The following is a 19,423-nucleotide window of genomic DNA, read 5'->3' on the forward strand; positions in this document are numbered from 1 at the left end:
TGCTTTACGGAATGCAAATACAAATCACGTGAAAGTGATTCAAATGTTGTGAATCAGCTCAAATATGAAAACATGATATCATAAAGAAGCAAAGCCTTGTTTTTGACACTTCATATTGCTGTATTAGACTGTACCAAGGCAAATGTGCACTCTTAAACGGCAAGTAGCAGGACACTATAAAATGACTTCTATCTTCTTGTGGACACAAAGTTTGCTCGGATACTGTTTTTACAAAAAATGCTTTCGTTTTCTTCATTAGGCAAGAAGATACATAATACTGAACAGTACTGTATTTAACCCTCTAGGCACATTAGAGTAAATAATCAAGATGAACACAAACTTTTATTTTACAGATGGTGCAAAACTGATGAACCGACAATAAATGAGATGTGAAACTCAAAAGGCAGCAAAGTAAAAGAAAAAAGCCTAGCTTATGTACACAGTTTATTCGATACAAATAAAAAAAACAAACAAAAAAAGACACTCTTTTTAAATTTCATATCATCAAAACTATAAGAAGGTCATTAGAAATAACGGCAGAGTTGTCCAGCAGCGTACAATCACACAAGGCCATGATTGGCTTTCAGTGTTTATAAGTCATGTGATGGTGAAAGCATGGCGGCGTGGGCGGAGCTCAGGAGCTGATTGGAGGGATGAGATCGGCCGACTCCAAGGTATCCTCGCAGGGGCTTTGACAGCCGTCGGTCTGCTCAGAGCTCTCCAGATTGAGCTGCTGCTGAGTCTGAAGCTTCAGAATCAGATCCTTGATCTCGTCCCGCTTGGTTTTCATCCGCTGCTGCGGGAACCAATCCAACAGATTCATTGGGAGGTGAAAGCTTGGAAGAGGTTTCTGGGAAAAAACAGATAAAACAATCGACCAACTCAACAGTCAGATCAGGTTCAATAAAAAGTCTGAATCTCAAAGTCTGTTTTTAATCATTTTCAGGTGTTCAGAAATTCAATGCGGTTTCCATCCAGATGAAGGTATTGGTTACTTTAACGATTCTTTTAATACATCTGTCCACAGAAACACTTCTGCCAAAATGTGAAGATCAGTTCACGTAATCCCTGCAAAAATGTGAGACTGAACAAGCTTAGAACTTTTTAGTGTTTGTTTTATTACACAGCACACGAAAGCTGCGCTTGACAGCTAGCGATTGTATGAAAAAAATCTGCTAACACTTTAGTTTAGGGACTAATTCTCACTATTAACTAGCATGCATGCTACTAACATATTGGCTGTTTACTAGAGCTTTTAAAGAGCATATTAATGTCTTACTCTGTCATATGTTAAATCAATTAAACCTACCCCATAGATGAACTTAACTACCACCTTACTATTGCTACAAGAGATGATTGTAGCATTGTAGTTAATTGTAAAGGTCCTTACATACCGAGTCCTAAGTTTTCATATGCGGTTTTTCATATTAGTCATCCTAAAAAAAAATGGTCAAATGCAGAAACCTTGCACACTGTGTGTGTCCATGATCAGAAAAAAAAACGTGAGACAGTACTATATGAAGACTTCCAAGCAGTGAGGATGATTTTGTTGTCCTTTCGCTTCTTAATAAGAGAAAAAGAGAAAGATTGAATGCAATCCTGAGATATAGAGAGGAAGGAGAGTTCCCCCTTCAGGGCATTATCACAGCGATTTAAAGTTTGCTTCAGGATGTCATTGACTAGAGGCACATATTAAAAAGACGACCACCAATTTCTGTGAACTCTGTGTTAACTTTACAATAACCATTCTGGATTTTGGCGTTTGACTGTACGGTGGCTCTGAATTGTCAAAAGACCTCTCATAATGCTTGCTACGCATGCGAAAAATCAAAACGGAACAAAAGTGATTGAGAACTGATCCAAAAGTAAAGCGAGACCTGGATTACCTATTAGATTTAACTTGAAACTATCATTCATCTTTACCACGCGGTTGTCTGGGATGTGCGTGAACCCCAGTGTAGAATACGAGGAAGCTCCGATCTTTCAGACTCTATTCTGAGGGATCCGGAATATGTTGTCCGGTCCACTTTTAGGTATACAGTTCCCACGAGTCCTCTCACCTCAAAGAAGCTCTCCACGTACTGCAGCACATAAACTCCACAGTCACTGAAGTTATCCTGCTGCGGCACTCGCGGACTCGAGCCCTTCATCACGTCCTTCCCAAAACTCCTCTTGGAGCCTTTCTTCACCTCCCACTCCACCTCTAGATACCTGATACATGAAAAACAACGATTAGTTTAGGAATCACATGCAAACACATGCATATAAAAGGGTTTTTTTCACTTGTTTGTGCCGGAGCTATGACTTACTCTCGTAATGTTTTCACCACAGTAGACCTGGTTGGTCCACGCAGAGAGTCCATGATCAGAATACAAGGCCTGAGGATTTTAATGACACGATAACGAGTGCTTAAAAACACAACTGAATTGGTCATCGTTTATAAAATACTCGTTTAAAGCAGAGATGCACCGATGTCTCGGCCAATAACGGGCATCAGCCAATAAAAGTAATTGGTTAAAAACAGCAGTTGATCAGGGACTATTTATTTCCTGTCACTCAAAAGGGAGCATGAAATGCATCAGACAGCAACTTGAATATTTCATGTCATACTGTCATATAAGACATTAACGCAGAGCTGTGAATGACCCTATGAATAATAATTCAAGCCAACGTTGCCAGGTCCAGTTTCCCCTTCAGCAAACATCAATTGTAAAGCATCTCTGATCCAAATATTGCAAAGACCTTTGCGCTTTATGCCTATTTTATTTCATAAAAAATACTAATGTTCTGAAGAAGAACAAAAGCCTTATGGTTTGGAAATGACACGAGGCTCAGTAATTGCTATCACTTCAACGACTAATGTACCAAATGGAGGGATCTCCCCGTTTAGTTTACAGCATTAGTTGGGAGAGATTTTTTTTCACTTGGCATTGGTATCAGCAGATACAAGTCTGAATAAGAAATACCGATTGGTGCATCTCTAGTTCAAACACTTATGTAGCGTTCATATGCAAACAGGTTTAATCCTGTATCAAAGCTAACATGCAATTAAATAGTTAAAGAATTAGTTAACACGTTTATCTCATTTGATTTAACTGATTCACTCTGTTCTTAATGCTTATATTGAATCAAAATATTTGTTGGATTAGCAAGGCAAAGTTGTTTAAGCAATATTTGCTCTCACTGTTTGCAGACGGTGGGTTTGGACGTCAACTCTGCTTTTTCAAAGCTCCCAGAGTCATCGACCAAACTGTCATCTTCACTACACTCGTCCTGAAAACACGGATAACAACATGCAACAAAACTCTCACAAATCATCCAAACATTGCAAAATCTAACACACAAAATACACACCTCACTTAGACTTTTGTTGATAATTAAAAATAGTATTTTTTCCATTATGAAAGTAAGCCTGTTTTAACCCCCCGAACCGTGTATTCCAGTAAAGGTAATCTCAAACCAGTAACCCGAATCAAATATCACCAATTGAATAAATCTCACTAGCTTAAAAATGTTTTATTTTTATAACATTTTTGTTGAAACGGTGGTAATTATCTCTTAGAATTCAATGAGGAATATACAAGTTCAAAAGAGCAGCATTTATTTAAATTAGAAATGTTTTGTAGCATTGCACAGATAAAATCAATACATTTTGACATCCCTTACGATATTCGCTCACTTTAATGGCTACATTACAAGTCAACTTCTGAGGCGACCTACCTGACATGAGCTTTGGTCATCCGAGTTATGAGAGTCCTCTGTCCCATAACACTCGATTATTCGGTATAAACCATCTGGAATAAAAAAACCAAGCATCAAGCATGGACCCAGCGAGAGTCTGCGATGATCATGTGTGGCTCACGCGCTCACCCGTGTACTGCTGCGGTCTGTGCGGGACGGCCGTGTGTTGCCTGACGTCGTCCAGCTCCTCTGAACCTCCATCGGTGGAGGCAGCGGTGCTATGGGCTTGAGTTTGAGCGTGGTACAGCGGGTTCGCCTCAACGTGAGCCTTCTCCAGACCCGGAAAACAGATAATGGCGAGATACCAGTGTGCACTAGACAAACACAGAAAGACGGATCGGGAGATCAGAAGTCTCGTTGCGTAGTATCTGATCAATTCAAGTCGTCAGGAAACAGGTTTTTAAAGAGCACAAGCTGATGCTACAGGCAATGCCCTTCCCTAAACCACATGATACAACCGAAGAAAGACCGTCTGCGCTGTCCAACTATTATCTGAATGACAATGAAAGACATTCACATGCATTCTTCCTCAGGGTGGGTGATGTGACAAATCTCCTAGCACCTAGATATTATTAATTTGAAGGCATCACAGTCTACTGTTCACAGAAGACTATCAGAACTATAGAAGCGACACCAGAAGAGGAGAACCACTCATTAGCAAGAAGAATAGGAAGGCCAATGCTAAAGGAAATGCTAAAGGACCTGCTCATGATCCCAAACATACTACAAGCTCATCTATAAAGTAATGTCATGGCTTGGGCTTGCATGGCTTCTTCTGGGAGTCGCTGATGATATAACGCATGATGTAAAATAAACTTTACAGAAACATTTAATCTTTCTAAAGACAGATGCAACAGATTGGGAGATCCTTCATCATGCAGCAAGTCAATCACCCAAAACAACAAAGTTCATTAAAAGGCAAGAAGTGGAAGGTTTTAGACCGTCCGAGTCAATCTCCAGACTTAATCCCTATAGAGCATGCCTTTTACTCTTTACAATCGGTTCCAAAACTTTTGCTCACATGAAAAATGGGTGGGTTCAAACAAAAGGTGATATCTTCTGATTAGTTTGTCAGATCCAGATGTAAATACCTGAAATAAAAGCTTTCATCGTTTGATGTCAAACCCAAATGTTTTCAATCTACAGCAAATATTAAGGAATTGGCCTGACAGTCCCAATTAATCCTGAATTGTCCGATTCCTCCTATAATCGATGGATGAATGGAGATGCATAAACGGTGTCTTACGACTCATTGATGGGCACGAAGATGAAGTCTTTCTGGAAGAGATCCACGTGACGTGTCCATGTCTTCACTCTGTTGTGTTTCCTCTTCTGTATGCTGCAACACACCAGAAAGCAGAAATCTGAAATGAATCTCAGTACCAAATGACAGTGACTACGGATGCTCTGAAATCAAGGCCGCTGAAAATAGTCTACACAATATATAGCATGTTAACTATCATGAATGATCAATGAACAATATATTTATTACAGCATTTATTCATCTGTCTTAATGTTAGTTAATGATAATACAGTTGTTCGCTGTTAGTTCACGTTCATTCAGAGTCTATTAACGGCTAACAAGCACTATTAATTTTAATAATGCATTATTAAATGTTGCAATTAACATTAACCAAGATTAATAAATTAATCAAACTACTGTTCATTCACTATAGTAGTTAACTAATCTTACCTAATGAACCCTATTGTAAACTTTTACCATTATTAATATAAATTCTGTCCAGTTTTGTTACTTTTAAGTAGCTTTTGTTTTATTTTAATGCAGTATCCTCAAAACCGCGTCAAATTAAAAAGTCTTACAATATTACTATTTAATATAATAATACAATCATTACGAAGCACTTTCGGTATCCGCTAAGAATGTTTCGGTGCATCCCTAACAGTAACCGAGCTCCAAGCAAATGAGAATATTTGAGATGATGGCGTGAGCTCACGGTAAGTTGGACGTGTCGACCGCGTTTCTCCGTTCTCTCTGATTGAGTCTCTTGTAGAAGAACGAGCTAAACACGTGACTGCGGCCAGCATCTTCCTTCTTCAACTTCTCCAAAAACAGATATCTAGTAGCACACGGCATAAAAAAAAAATTTTATGAGATGTTTTTTTTTATAAAACACTTTGTTCATGACATTATCGACTGAAATAAAGATAATGACTTTAAATAGAAGTCGATGATGACGTCGTTGAGAAACTCTCCGTCGTTCAGACAGTGGAGGTCCTCATTGGTTACAGAGATTCCTCCTTTAGCAGGCGGTGGGGGGTAAACCAACAACCTACAGAAACACAAAAACGACAACAACTTCAATATATCTTTAGCATTATATATACACATGGGATATTTTATTTCCTGATTTTTCTCTGTTCATCAGCTCCAATGTTCACTGCCTTCACAAAATTGTCAAAAATAGTTTTTTACCCATGCAACCTTGTACTGTAATAAATAAGCCTGCTACCAAACCAACATTTTATATACTAGTGAACTACTAGTCTGACTAATATGTGACTCTGGAGCACAAAACTAGTCTTAAATCGCTGGGGTATATTTGTAGCAATAGACAAAAAAAAAATCATTGCATGGGTAAAATGTATAGATTTTTCTTTCATGCCAAAATTCTAATTAAAAATCATGTTCCATAAAGATATGAAGTGAATTTTCTAACCGTAAACATTTTTTTTTTTATTAGAGATATGCATTACTAAGAACTTAATTTAGACAATTTTAAACATGATTTTCTGAGTATTTAGATCTCGGCCAAATATTGTCCTATTCTAGCAAACCATACGTCCATGGAATTACTTATTTAGCTTAGTTGTGATGTAGAAGGATGACTTTCGAAACATTTACACTTATGCCTAGTTTTGTGGTCCACACAGATCAGCCAATAGAGTTCTCTCTCACCTCTCATCAGATTTGAATGGTTTAATGTCTTAAACATTTAAATAGGCAGAATTCAAAAACTTGCAAATGCTAAAGTTTTATGATCATACGCCATACACTGTATATTGCTTTTGAAAATAATTTATTCTCTGATGCGTCGCGCTTTTTTTTTTGCAGGCAGTTGATCGTCAAGCAGAGAGAATTTTCACTACAAAATCATGGAAGGACATGATTTCTTTTCTTGTTGAGATATAATTAAATGCCGGAGCCAGAGTAAGTGGGAAGTGACCGTTTAAATCGGCAAAAATTAAATAAAATAAAAACTGAGCATTGCAACCAAACATAAAGGAACATAAGAAAATCACTGTGCCAAATCTTAAGAGAAAACTGCCATGGGACAGAAGAAGTCACATGCTGATGTGTTTGGTAAGAGTTTTACTTTATGATAGGACCAGTGAAGGTCGGCTGGAGCTCTGACATCTCGTCGTCCTCTTCACAGTACTCTTGGAGCCGAGCAGACATGCGCGTTCGGACGCTCGTCGCTGCACAAGTGACGGAGGCTGCTGGGGCTGTATTGACTGTTGCCACGGTAACAGTCACCACCGAAAAGGATGCTGAGGCTGACAGGGTTGAAGATGAAGGTGTTGCTGATACTACAGCTCTCACGTCTTTAACCTAAAGCGAAGGACAAACACTGGCACCTTTAATACATGAGAATAAAACACACCAAGTCTTAATTATCACGAATGAGTACAACATATATCACCTTTTCTTTTTCTTTGGAGGCTTTGTTGTACTCCACCAGTCGAACGTTGGCCTCATCAAAATTGATCTTTTTGGGGAAATCTGACAGATTGTTGTTTCTGCCGATTTCAGCAAGGATGTCCTCCAGAATCATCTGCTCTTGCAATGAGGGGCCGCTCTCGAAAATCAATACAATATACTTCTCATCATCTGGAGAGCACCAACAGAAAAAGGCAAGGAGGAAGAAGTCAGATCAAGTCCAAATACATGCAATAAAATAACCAACAAAACCAAAAAAGGCGAAACAGAACCACTACCAAAAGAAAGAGTTTAGGACTGTGTCATATGGCAACAAGTCAGATCTAAAAATCTACATTTTAATTGCATTATGAAGTCATTATGTTGTTGTTTTTTCAGATTCTGTCGTTTGTTTCCAATTAAATTTTTCTGGTTTCTGTTTTTCCTCCATTTAAATGATTCTACTCTGTTTTAATAGTTAAAATGGTTAAAATTAAAATTCATTAGTAAAAATTAAGTTAAATCATGAAACACAATTTATTAAATCTACCAAAAATTAACATTTTAAGGCCCTATAAAATGTATTTTTTTAATCAAATTCTGTGTGTTATAATAATATTTTGGATTCTATTTTAACAGTTTAAATAGTAAAAATAAAAAATTATCTTGTTTAAGTGATCCAATAAAAATATTTGCTTTTTACATGTTTCTGCTAAAATTCTGGTAAATATAATTTTAAGGGGCATTCTCAAATATTGTTCGAAATATGCATTTTGACACTAGTGGTATAGAAAATGCACAATTGGCTTTTAAAAAGACTGATACTCACTGTTGCCACTGCAGTCGTACCATATTCCTCCCTCGTCCTGAGACATCTGCAGCTGAGTCTGTAATCGCTGGCACTCGTCCTCGGTGGTCTGCAGAAACAGGACCGGCAGCTTCCTGACCGTACACCACTCACATCTGGTCAGCTCCGACGACCGCAAGAAAACGCTCTCCAACACGTTCAAATCAGGACCTTGGATCGCAAACAAACGACAACTCAATCTTATCCGACACAAAATGGGCCACACGTGACACTGTTTTCTACTTTAAGCGGCATCTTACCTTCTGTCTCCAGCTGTATGTTTTCCACCGTGAACTAGAAGGGAAAAAAATAAAACAAACACTACATTTAAAGTACATTTACGTTAAAGATGAACTGACATACAGAAAGCAATTACTGCTCAGAAAAACTCTTAACAGCAACAGTTTGCAATGATTATTCTTCGAATGCTGTATTTATGCGTGCATTTTTCCTACATTACTTTCTTTCACATTAATACAAACTTTTAAACAAATAGTCTGCTTCATCTGTACATTGACAATCATAAACGAGCAGACAGCTTTCACAAAAATTGACAGATCCCTCAGCCGCGTAACTTTAAGTTACGTACAAAAGTAGCCTGCAGGTGATATGAATCATCTCACCACAACAGGTTTGGTGACCATCCTGCGCAGAGTGCCTATCCTTACACTCCTGCACTCCAGAATAATACTGCTCAGCTTTATCATCTGACCCATTTTCCTCTTCTTGGGAGATGGATCTTCATACACAGGGTTCCCAAACTACATGATACAAATTGTATCATTTATTAACATATTCACTTTTTAATACCAGACCATTTTTTACTTTACTGAACAAAAATGTAGCAATAAGAAAAAAAAAAAAAAAAAAAAAAACCAACACTTCTTACTGGATCTCTCATGTTTTTCCTTCTGGGCACGGGGTTTCTCTGGCTTGTCTGTGTGAAAAAGTCGCTGCCAGGGTCCTCGTGTTCGCCAGCCGCTTTAACGGCCGCTTCCACCCGACCACCGGAGGGAGCGGGAGACGAGTGGGCAGAGTCGGCGGGCCGCGGGGACACGCTGTCCAGACGGTTCCCGGTCCCGCTACTGCTGACATCATCACTGTCTTCATCCTCGTCGCTGGACAGCACAACTGCATTTCATCAAAAAAAAAAAAAAAAAAAACGCAAACACAATCAGGATGACTGCTCTCATCTCATATGCCTCAGTTTGTGGTTAAGCCGGATATTTTTTTTTAACTCGGTACAGTCACAGTTAACCAGTACAAGAACATTCATAAAACGATCTATTTAAGTTGTGATGATTAATATTATTAGTAGCATTGACTGTATGTTGTAAGCTCTTCGTTTCATGCCTGGGTTTGCTGAAAGATGTTCTAAAAGCAAAATAAATCGTATGACAGCCATAAGTTAGCTAAAAGCACAAAGATCCCTGGTATTGTAAACTCTGTGATAATAACAACATCCCGTAACTTTTCATGATGTACAAAGTTTCATACGTAACAGCACAAATGATATTTAAGTTGTAGAGGGACATAATGTTAGAGTCAGCTATTTATTATATATGAAATCGCGTATCCTGCCCAGTGTCCCCCAAACAATTAAAGAAACTCAAGGCTATGAAAATACAAGTTTATCCCCCACTGACTGAATCAATTGTTTCTTTTTGACCCTTGCCTTATACGCAGCATTGTCACGTTACAAAAGAGTCCTGCTCACTACTGCTATAAAATTAGAAGCACACTATAGAATAGTATATCATTATTTGCTTTAACGTTAAAATTTGTACTGACCCTACTCATTAAAAGAGGGTTTCCCAATACATTTGGCATGCATCTATTTTTATATTAAATTAATTAGCTTGAATATTTGAACAATTACTTGATTACCAATATAATAAGTGGCAGCCCTACCATTACGTCAATAAGAACGAAATCTCTGATGAATCTGTTGGTGAATCTATGCCATGAAGAATTAAGGTGAAGGGTGTACAACCTGCGACTTACGAGCAGCCAGTGAGTGTACGGATCACTCGTACTGTTCCTGATACTGGGTATTGCTAACGGGGGCCAGCGAACTGAAACATAACTAACACGTTTGACAAGTTGATCATTTGTGATGTTCAGAGCGCAGTGTGGTGTACTTACTCGGGTCGTTTAATTCACATGGTTTGGTGATCTGATGCTTTTTGCCGCCGGCTTGCTTGAATCCGTTACACACCGAGCCTGCAGAAGTGACGACGAGTCTTCCATGGTGAGGAAGCAGCATACTGCCATGGGTGATCCGCACCGACGGACTCATTACAACATCTATCTGTTGGGAGCAGCCCCCAGAGGATCGTATCTGAAGGTTGGGCGGCGCAGGCGACGGCTGCGAGCGGATGGAGGGCCGAGGGGGCAGCGCTGATGCGACAGCAGGAAGGGGCAGAGTCTCAGCAGGTAGGATATATCCACAGTTGTCACATTTAACATGGTCCTCACTCGGCTGGCTACATTTACCACAAACTGTGAGGTAATCGTCAGGCTGAAGGGACTGCTGTATGTGGAAAGACCCGAAAAACACACCTTTTACTCTTAATATAACATACAAATTAACATTTGGACGGTTTTTATAAAGGTTAAAGTCATCGTTCTTTGAAAATGAGCATTCGTGCGGTGTGAAAACATCCTGCAAAGTGCACTGTGTATAAAATTCATTGAAACGAGTCATTTTATGTTAAAGTCAACATGAAATATTAGCATACGGCTCACTTGTTGGTCGTTTCGTGTCAGTCTGAATGAAAATGCAAATTTTTTACAATTAAAGCAAGAACACATTTGCCGGTGGGCTCAGATAAATCAAGTTAAATCACATAACCCACTAACATCTGTTTTGTTCTTGTTTTAAGCATAAGCTCACTTCTGCTAAGTTTAAAGAAACATGCCATTATATTTTATTTATTTAGTTTTAAATAGGCTTGTTTTTTTAACTCCCCTAGAGTTGTTGAGCTGTGTACCGTTTTTAAATCCACTCAGTCAATCTCAAGGTATCCAGCGCAAAAATGACCAAAGTGTTTTAATAATTTTATTAAAGGAGTCTTCTGTAGTTACATTGTGTAGTAAAACCGACGGAAAATGAAAAGTTGTGATTTTCTAAGCTGACTATTTTCTGGCGCTGCATAATTATTATACCTTTCAGAACCTTTTTATGACCCGCAGCAACCCTCCTTTAACTTCTGAATACCCTCTCCGTCTGAATGCAGGTATTGTCTCACCTCAGATGGTTTGCCCACAGGAACAGGACTATCGTTTATTGGCCGCCGTTTCTGATGGGCTCGCCTCTTAACACTGATGTCTTCTGACTCTAGGGATGTACAGGAGGACAACAGCCATGAACTACCTTCAACTCATGTTCATATGAGTGATTCCCATATCAGAATAATCACTACTCAACTAAATTAACACTACTACCTTGATTGCTTATAAAGTAACTACAGTAACCAGTCAGTTTCTGAATTTTCACAAACTCAATATATAGTACATACATACACAAACATTGTTCTTCATCGGCTCACCTGTAATCTCGGGGCAGGTGAGAAGAATGCTATCCAGCTCAACTCTTTGGATCATATCAGATCTGCAGGAGAGAAACGTCAGCAGACACCATACAGGTGAATCTTAATAAATCAGAATGTTGTTGAAAAGATGGTTTATTTCAGAAATTCAACTCAAGTTGTGAAACTCGTGTATTAAATAAATTCAAATGCACACAGACTTTGGTCTTTGGTTTCGAAGTCTTGTAAATGTGATGATTTTGGCTCACATTTAGCAAAAATCCACCTATTCTCAACAAATTAAATACTTTTTTAGTGAAATATTTTTTTTTGTGAATTATTGACCTTCTGGAAAGTGTTCATTCAAGCAAATTGGGCTATTAGCTTCTCCACCCTTCCTCCACACTCTAGGACCTTGGTTTCCAAATTAAATACAAAACTTGTTCTCATCTGAAAAGAGGACTTTAGACCACTGTGCAACAGTCTGGTTCTTCTTCTCCTTAGCCCAGGAAAGATGCCTCTGATGTTGTCTGTGGATCGGGAGTGGCTTAACAAGAGGAATGCAACAACTGTAGCCAAATTCCTTGACACATTGACCCCAGCCTCAGTCCGTTCCTTGTGAAGTTCACTCAAATTCTTGAATAGATAATGCTCTTAAGCCTGTGGTTCTCTTGGTTGGTTGTGCATCTTTTTCTTTCCAACTTTTTCCTTCCACTCAACTTTCTGTTAACATGCTCGGATACAGCACTCTGTCAACAGCCAGCTTCTTTGGCAATGAATGTTGTCTTACCCTCCTTGCAAAGGCTGTCAGATCAGTAGTCTTCCCCATGATTGTGTAGCCTAATGAATCAAGCCGGGTGACCATTTTGAAGGCTCAGGAAACCTTTGCAGGTGTTTTGAGTTTAGCGGATTAGCTAATTGGCCTGTCATCATATTCTAATTTGTGGAGACAGTTAATTGGTGGGTTTTTGTTAAATGTGAGCCAAAATCATCACAATTAGTCTGTGTCCACTGAATTAATTTAATACACAAGTTTCACAATTTCAGTTGAAGTACTGAAATAAATGAACAGTAAGTTATTGAGATGCACCTGTACAAGTACTATGAAATATATCAGATTCACTCAAAAACTTCACAGCTGATCTTCCAGGTTCAAAAAAAGAAGCCTTTTTTGATCATTTTTAGAGGGAAAAATCATTTTCTGTGGTAATCAACGTTATACCACAAATGCTCAGGAAGTAAGACAGCATTACTACCAATGCATGCATTTCTACTTAATCTTATATCAAACATCCAAAGCTGGATTTGACTAATTTTGCCATACCTTTGCTCCAGCTTTCTGATGGGAGCAGTGAACTGTGCGTGCTGGAAGAGCCGCCCCTGAACCATGACTCCTTGGGATGGTGCTGGACTCATTATCAGATAGCTGGTTCGATTGGGGAGCGGAGATACACTCACTGAATGAGTTGCTTCACTGGGAGACCATCAACAACAGCACAGGGCATGAGTATATACATTCAATATGAATAAAAAGAATTTTTAAAAAATTTTCAAGAACAATAAATGTTTTTTTTTCCCATTTAATTTTAATGCCATGCCAAGAAAAACAAACAAATGATGATACAAAGGATCCGAAAAAAATAAAATATACTTCTAATTCATGGAAATATCTTAAACTATAGCATTTATAGAACTACATTTTGTTTATTTATTTTTTTGCCCATTTTCCATAGGTCACACGATAATGGTTAATTAAATATTCATGACAATTATCAAATCAAGATCCATTTTAGAATTTTAATTTCATTTCATCAGAATCATCGCACTTTCAAATCAAGAGAACATCAACTAGTATCCTAATGTAATGATTATCATGTAAATTAACACACTCTTTACATTAAGAAAATGGTGCAATAAGCTTCTCTTAATAGCTAAACGAAATTTATTTAAACTTTTATTGACAAAATTAAAAAGACAGAACTGTATAACTGTATAGGATTCAGCAATCACAATTGCAAACAATATAATAGAGAATCATATTCCGATTTATTTAGTTTGGATTACAGATTGAGCCACAGATCAGGTCAGATCACTAAACTCCAAGTTGCGTGTTTGCCATGTTGTCAACTAATGAGTTCTTGCATGGTTGCCAGAATGTGAATTTCAGCAAAACACTATAAAAAGCAACTTTTAGAAAAAAGCCCTAATTGGGGGGTGTGGAGGTGAAAGCTTGTTACCAACGCAAGATATCGAAATATCAACTGAAAATTAATTATTTGAACCAGAGGGCATATATTTTACATTTAAATAATTGAGAGAAATTTAGATAAGAATAATTGTGCAACACTAATACACACACACACACAATACAATACCTAAGTTTGCCGGTTCTGTTGAGTGGCCTTAATTGATTTGGACGTCGTTCATGAGTCTCCATAGAACCATTAGCACTGAAGCGCTTCATGGATGGAGTCTGCCAAAGACAGATCAGAGTGCTCAGGTTATAAAATCACAGCTCAACGCAGACCAACCCTAACTACCACCAAACCAGAGCTCATTAACATGTAACTAACCACAATTACTCTACAAGGCCAAAAGAAGGTTGTATTTAGGGATGCGCTGAATGCTCCGCAACCAAAACTGTTCGTTCAAAACTGGCGTTCGCCCAAATAACCAAAGCAGCAAACATGTCGCAGCTTAAAGGCATTTAAAAGTGTCCGAGATGCTACAATCATTACAAGCACCGATTAGCACTGCATCTCATGTCACCGATGGGAAGAAAAAGGTGGCTGTTGCTGGTAACTATCCGTTGACCGAATTTGCGAAATGCCGAATGCTTAGTAAATAAACTGCAAACGGTTGTTTTCTAATGCACGGATAGCCCATTCCAATCACACTGCAGGAACCCTGCTTGTTGGCCAGGGTTCAAAGTTCAAAAGAGAAAAGGCAAAAAAAAAAAGTAATCGGCCTTTGGTCCAGTATATATATATATATATATATATATATAATTTTTAAGACACCCTTTATGTGTGTATTTATATATACATAATAAATAGACAAAGCATACACATTATGTAAACAAAAACTTTTATTCTGGATGAGATTAGTCACAATTAAATCGTTTGACAAGCACTAGTCTGGATATTCTTGATAATACCTCTCAAAATTAGGAAGATCACAATTCAGATCGTAGAGACTGTGTGACAAGATCGTGATATGACAGACTGAGAAGACAACCCACACCATAATTACGGTACAATTTTGTTATACAGCAACAGTGGGCAAAAACAGACAGTAGAAAAACAATCCGCACCCAAGGTGAATCGGGAAAGAGGATCACTGACAGATAAACGAAAGATGATGGATCGCATGAGAAGGATAGAAAGATCGTGGATACCTTCATTCCCTCGGAGGAAAGCTCCTGCTGGCCACTCACTCGCTCCATGGTCACAAGGGCGGCGCTAGAGAGAAACAAAAAAAACAAAGACATTTAGGGGCCGATTTTGAGCGAGCTGAACCACACAGGCGGCTGGAACGCAAGGTCTCAAGACACGTGAAGCCTGCATTTTAAGAACCAAACTAAGATGCCTGTTTACAGAGCTGGCTAGATCACTTATAAACTGTAGTCAGTAATGAAATATATTACACAATTCAGTTAACATAATCAATTTTTGATTACTTTGGACCAAACCCGCTTATCACACCGATTTAAAGAAGAAAACGTAAGATTAAAATCATGTCAAAATAACATCCATCAAAACACTTACTAAAAGCGCCGAACTATTTGATTTGTTTGCCAGCATGTCATGTAAATATTAACCAAAGTCAAAACATCGAACACGCAAATGAGTATTTTTTTTAATCTTACCTAATCTAGACCACATGTTATCAGTTACTACCCAGCTCTGCTTGCCTAGAAAGCACTTGCATACAAAACCAATGCAAAAATGTGTTCTGTGTCACACTTGGTTTGACTTCTTGACCTGGAATGTTTGCTTCCTTGCTCCACGTTAATATGCGCCGAGTCTACTTCGTACCGTGTTTTAAATGGAGCGTTTTTCTTCTGCTCACTGTATGCTTTTGCAGATAGGAAAAAGCGCGCATTCACTGAACATCCGTATTTGAAGCGCGGTGCCGATGAGAAAAGCTACATCATGCAGACTGGAGTGGGATTGCTTACGTATGCACTCCAGACACATTTGATTCGGTGTCTCTCTACCTCCCATTCGGCCTTGACGTTTCTGTAAAGCGCAATAATGGCACTGACTCGAAGCAGCTTTAAGCGTGCGGGAAGCGGTCATGCAGAGATGCTCGAGTGGGCTGGAAGCCGCTCTGTGCTAAATAACCTTACTCGTGTCTGCTGTCGTCTTCACTATCATCTGAGAGGGAACACCTCCAGGACTGCTTAAAGCCTCCATCTCTCCTGTCCTCACATTTATCCAGAGCTATCAAACACATCAGAACAAACACCGCTGTTAAAACAAACGATGGTTTATCATTTTTAGCTGTATGTGAAATTATTCAGAATTTGAACGAAACAACGAGCCCGTGATGATCCGCGTAATCGCTCTTCTCCTGAAACAGGTGCATTTCGACGGGAAATCATACAACAATTTAGCTTCGGGAACGACGGCTACGTTCACCATCAGCCTGCTAAGCTAACTTTTCAAAGAACGATGACATTAGGAACAAAGTTGTACTTTAATGAGATGGTTTTGCTCACACTAGACTGCCATAAACGTGGTATGCTCTGAAATGTTACTTACTAAATGTTACTAAAAAATGTAACATTAACAATTTAAGTCATTTTCTGAACAAGCAGGACGTTCCTTAGAGACTCTTGAACTTAGAGAGCTCTGTGAATGCAAAGCATGCATTATGTCTGTCAATTATTATTTTTGATCAGTTAAATGCTATTGAGCAAAAGCTTATTTTCAAAAAAGCTCATCTGTAAAATAAAGCACTTAAAGCTCGACCTAAAACCACTCTTCAGGCAAAGCTTCATCGAAGGCCAAGCTTTTTTATTAGTAAAATAGAAATTAGAAACATATTTAACAGTATCACGTTTGCATTGGAGTATTATGCAAGTGTATGCCAACATGTTATTCCTGTGTTTTATGTATTTGAATGGCATTATGATGAACACAGCCATTCTCACGTGAGAGGAAAACAACATTTTAATGCACATATTAACGTTATTACTGCAAGGGCCCACGTTGAACCAATGAGAAACACAGTTAAGAAATATAAAGACAGCGGTGACAACGCGTTCTTGTTTATTCTTTAGGGCAAGCTAGAATGAGTAAATTTACGTTGATTTAATGTGTGTGTTTTAATTCATTGATTTCTGAACTTTGTTTATATCGGCGCATAGCGACAGGCCTCTGTCTGTTTTAGCATCCATGCACTTTAACAAATACGTTAGCAAGGGGACAGACCTTTACACTACGTGTATATAATGTGATATATAAAGTGTATTTGTTGTTTAATCACCTCAGACGTTTATATTTTTGCAGCGTGAATGCAGCTGCTCGGTTAGCACACGCGCTAACGAACACGCGATGAAATCTGACGGCTAATAATATAGATTTGCGCACCAACAGGAGACAAGCGGCACATTACAACACAATAAAGGCTCGAATTAACACAAATACACAAACCTCGCCTCTTACCTTCAATAAATAGACTCTTTTTATGATTCATATTGGTCCATCCCTTCAAACGAGTTTAATCTCGCGCACCGCACTTAAGAGACTTCTGTCCCTTCAACGCTTAAAACGTTTTAATATTTGATTCCGTGGGTTCTTAACCCGATTTAACTCAATTTACGCTATCGAATTATGTCGCCTTGTGTTTTTCAGTCCATCTTAAGTCCAAACGTGTAGAAATCCCGCTGAAAACATGACCAAAGTAAAAAAAAAAAATGACTGCGGCGATAAAGGCTTAATAACTCACGAAGGTATTTGAGCGAGCAGCGTGAGAAACTAATATGCATTTAGTAAAACATGGGATTTTAAGACATTTTGTAAAGCGGTAATAAGTGCATTATTCTGCAGCATGAAGCGCTTTTGAGTCACTTCCGCCAAGACTTTTGTGCAATATTACTAAAATGTCGTAAATCTATTCGATAGTGCTTTGGCATATTCTGTCTAAATATCATTCTTAACTGTATAAAAAAATTTCTTAACTAGTGAATAACAACCAGAAATATGTAAAAATTAAATACTAATACATTTGACCGTATGAATATTTATTTTTGTAGATCCTATAATGCCATGATTCATGAATTCCATGCAAGTGCATGCCATATGAAAACTAGAAAATAAAGTTTGGAGAATACTAACTTTAATATAAATAATAGATGCTTATTTCTGTTTGAAAACGCCTTGCTCGTCACCCAGCTATGATTTGGGAAAATAGTTTTTTTTAAAAAAACTGATTCTATGCACACTGCACATTAAAAGGCTGGTTTATTATTTAATGTAATGTAATGTAATAAGCAGTTAACTAGAAGAAGAAAAAAGTGCATCGATAGCAAGATTATTTCACAGGTCATAAAACTGGACAAATAACTGTCTATTTTACGCAAATACACAAAAACAACAACTGGTTGAAAAAACATCACACTTAAAAAAAAAAAAAAAAAAAAAAAAAAAGTTCTTTATTTGTATCAACGGTTCCGTGAAGATCGTTTAACATCTGCGACATTTCCACAAGGTTCTTTATAGCGGGGGGAAAAAAGGTTCTTCACGCTGAGAATGATTCCTTTAAGAAAGGTTTCAGGGGAAGACTAAATAATAATTTCAGCCCTTGTTGCACACTTCAATGAGTTAAAACAGAAAACGCCAGTGACTGTTTCTTCAGATCACGCCATTACTGATCTACACACACACACACACACACACACACACACACACACACACACACACACACACACACACACACACACACACACACACACACAGGATTGTTGAAGACATCTCAGCATAGTTAAAATAATAAAGAGATGCCTTCAAAGGCTTTTGATTAGAGTCATCGTTGATCATTGATTAGGTTCTCCAGCAGGTGGCGCTGTCAATCAAGAGATAACACGTGATACCTTTTCACACTTTGTCAGAAATGGGACAATAAAATAAATGTAATCAATTTATAAATGTCTGTTCACTCTGAGATCGGTATTTTGTTTTAAAAGAAGATTGTTACGTTAACCAAGGCATTTATTTGATTTGATAATGCGATTAAATAATATTGCGAGCCATTTCTTTGACTTAAACTAACTGTATGTGAATATATTTTTAAATCAAATGTAATTTATTTCCAGCATCGTTACTCCAGTCGACAGTGTCGGATAGTCTTTTAATAACAAATGGTGCTTAATGAAACAACATTTGTGTTTTTTTAGTTTTTTATCCTTTGTAATATTAACATTGATAATAATAATAATTATGACTATTATAATACAATTTAATAAGACAATTTTAAATAAAAGTATACATTTAAAAATAACATTTATGTTAATAAATGCATTTTATTATATTATTCCAATAGATAATAATAGGAGAGAAATCCCTAGTAAGCTATGATTTAAATGTTTTATTGGCTTCTAAAATGTATTTATTTAAACGGCTATTGATCATTCAAATAAAT

The 19,423-nt window shown here is 37.8% G+C and overlaps 1 protein-coding gene across 3 annotated transcripts; it reads right to left on the reverse strand.

Moving 5' to 3' along the window:
- Positions 1–406: 406 nt before the first annotated feature.
- senp6a (SUMO specific peptidase 6a) lies at positions 407–17,858 on the reverse strand. Of its 3 annotated transcripts, XM_043220163.1 has the most exons (23): positions 17,449–17,858; positions 16,128–16,221; positions 15,174–15,237; positions 14,152–14,249; positions 13,101–13,250; positions 11,798–11,859; positions 11,498–11,586; positions 10,392–10,779; positions 9,136–9,377; positions 8,870–9,007; positions 8,507–8,540; positions 8,229–8,417; positions 7,404–7,591; positions 7,077–7,312; positions 5,916–6,032; positions 5,697–5,819; positions 4,988–5,080; positions 3,871–4,055; positions 3,721–3,794; positions 3,185–3,273; positions 2,310–2,378; positions 2,061–2,211; positions 407–850 (listed from the first exon to the last, which is right to left on the reverse strand). In XM_043220163.1, the coding sequence occupies exons 1-23, from the start codon at positions 17,477–17,479 to the stop codon at positions 635–637; spliced, it is 3,120 nt and encodes a 1,039-aa protein (XP_043076098.1). In that variant the 5' UTR covers positions 17,480–17,858; the 3' UTR covers positions 407–634. The 3 variants fall into 3 exon arrangements, with proteins under 3 accessions (XP_043076098.1, XP_043076099.1, XP_043076100.1); XM_043220164.1 differs by lacking the exon at positions 16,128–16,221; XM_043220165.1 differs by lacking the exons at positions 13,101–13,250; positions 14,152–14,249; positions 15,174–15,237; positions 16,128–16,221; positions 17,449–17,858 and adding an exon at positions 12,567–12,639.
- Positions 17,859–19,423: the final 1,565 nt, after the last annotated feature.

This window comes from Puntigrus tetrazona, chromosome 20, assembly GCF_018831695.1.
Source record: "Puntigrus tetrazona isolate hp1 chromosome 20, ASM1883169v1, whole genome shotgun sequence".
Lineage (NCBI taxonomy): Eukaryota > Metazoa > Chordata > Actinopteri > Cypriniformes > Cyprinidae > Puntigrus > Puntigrus tetrazona.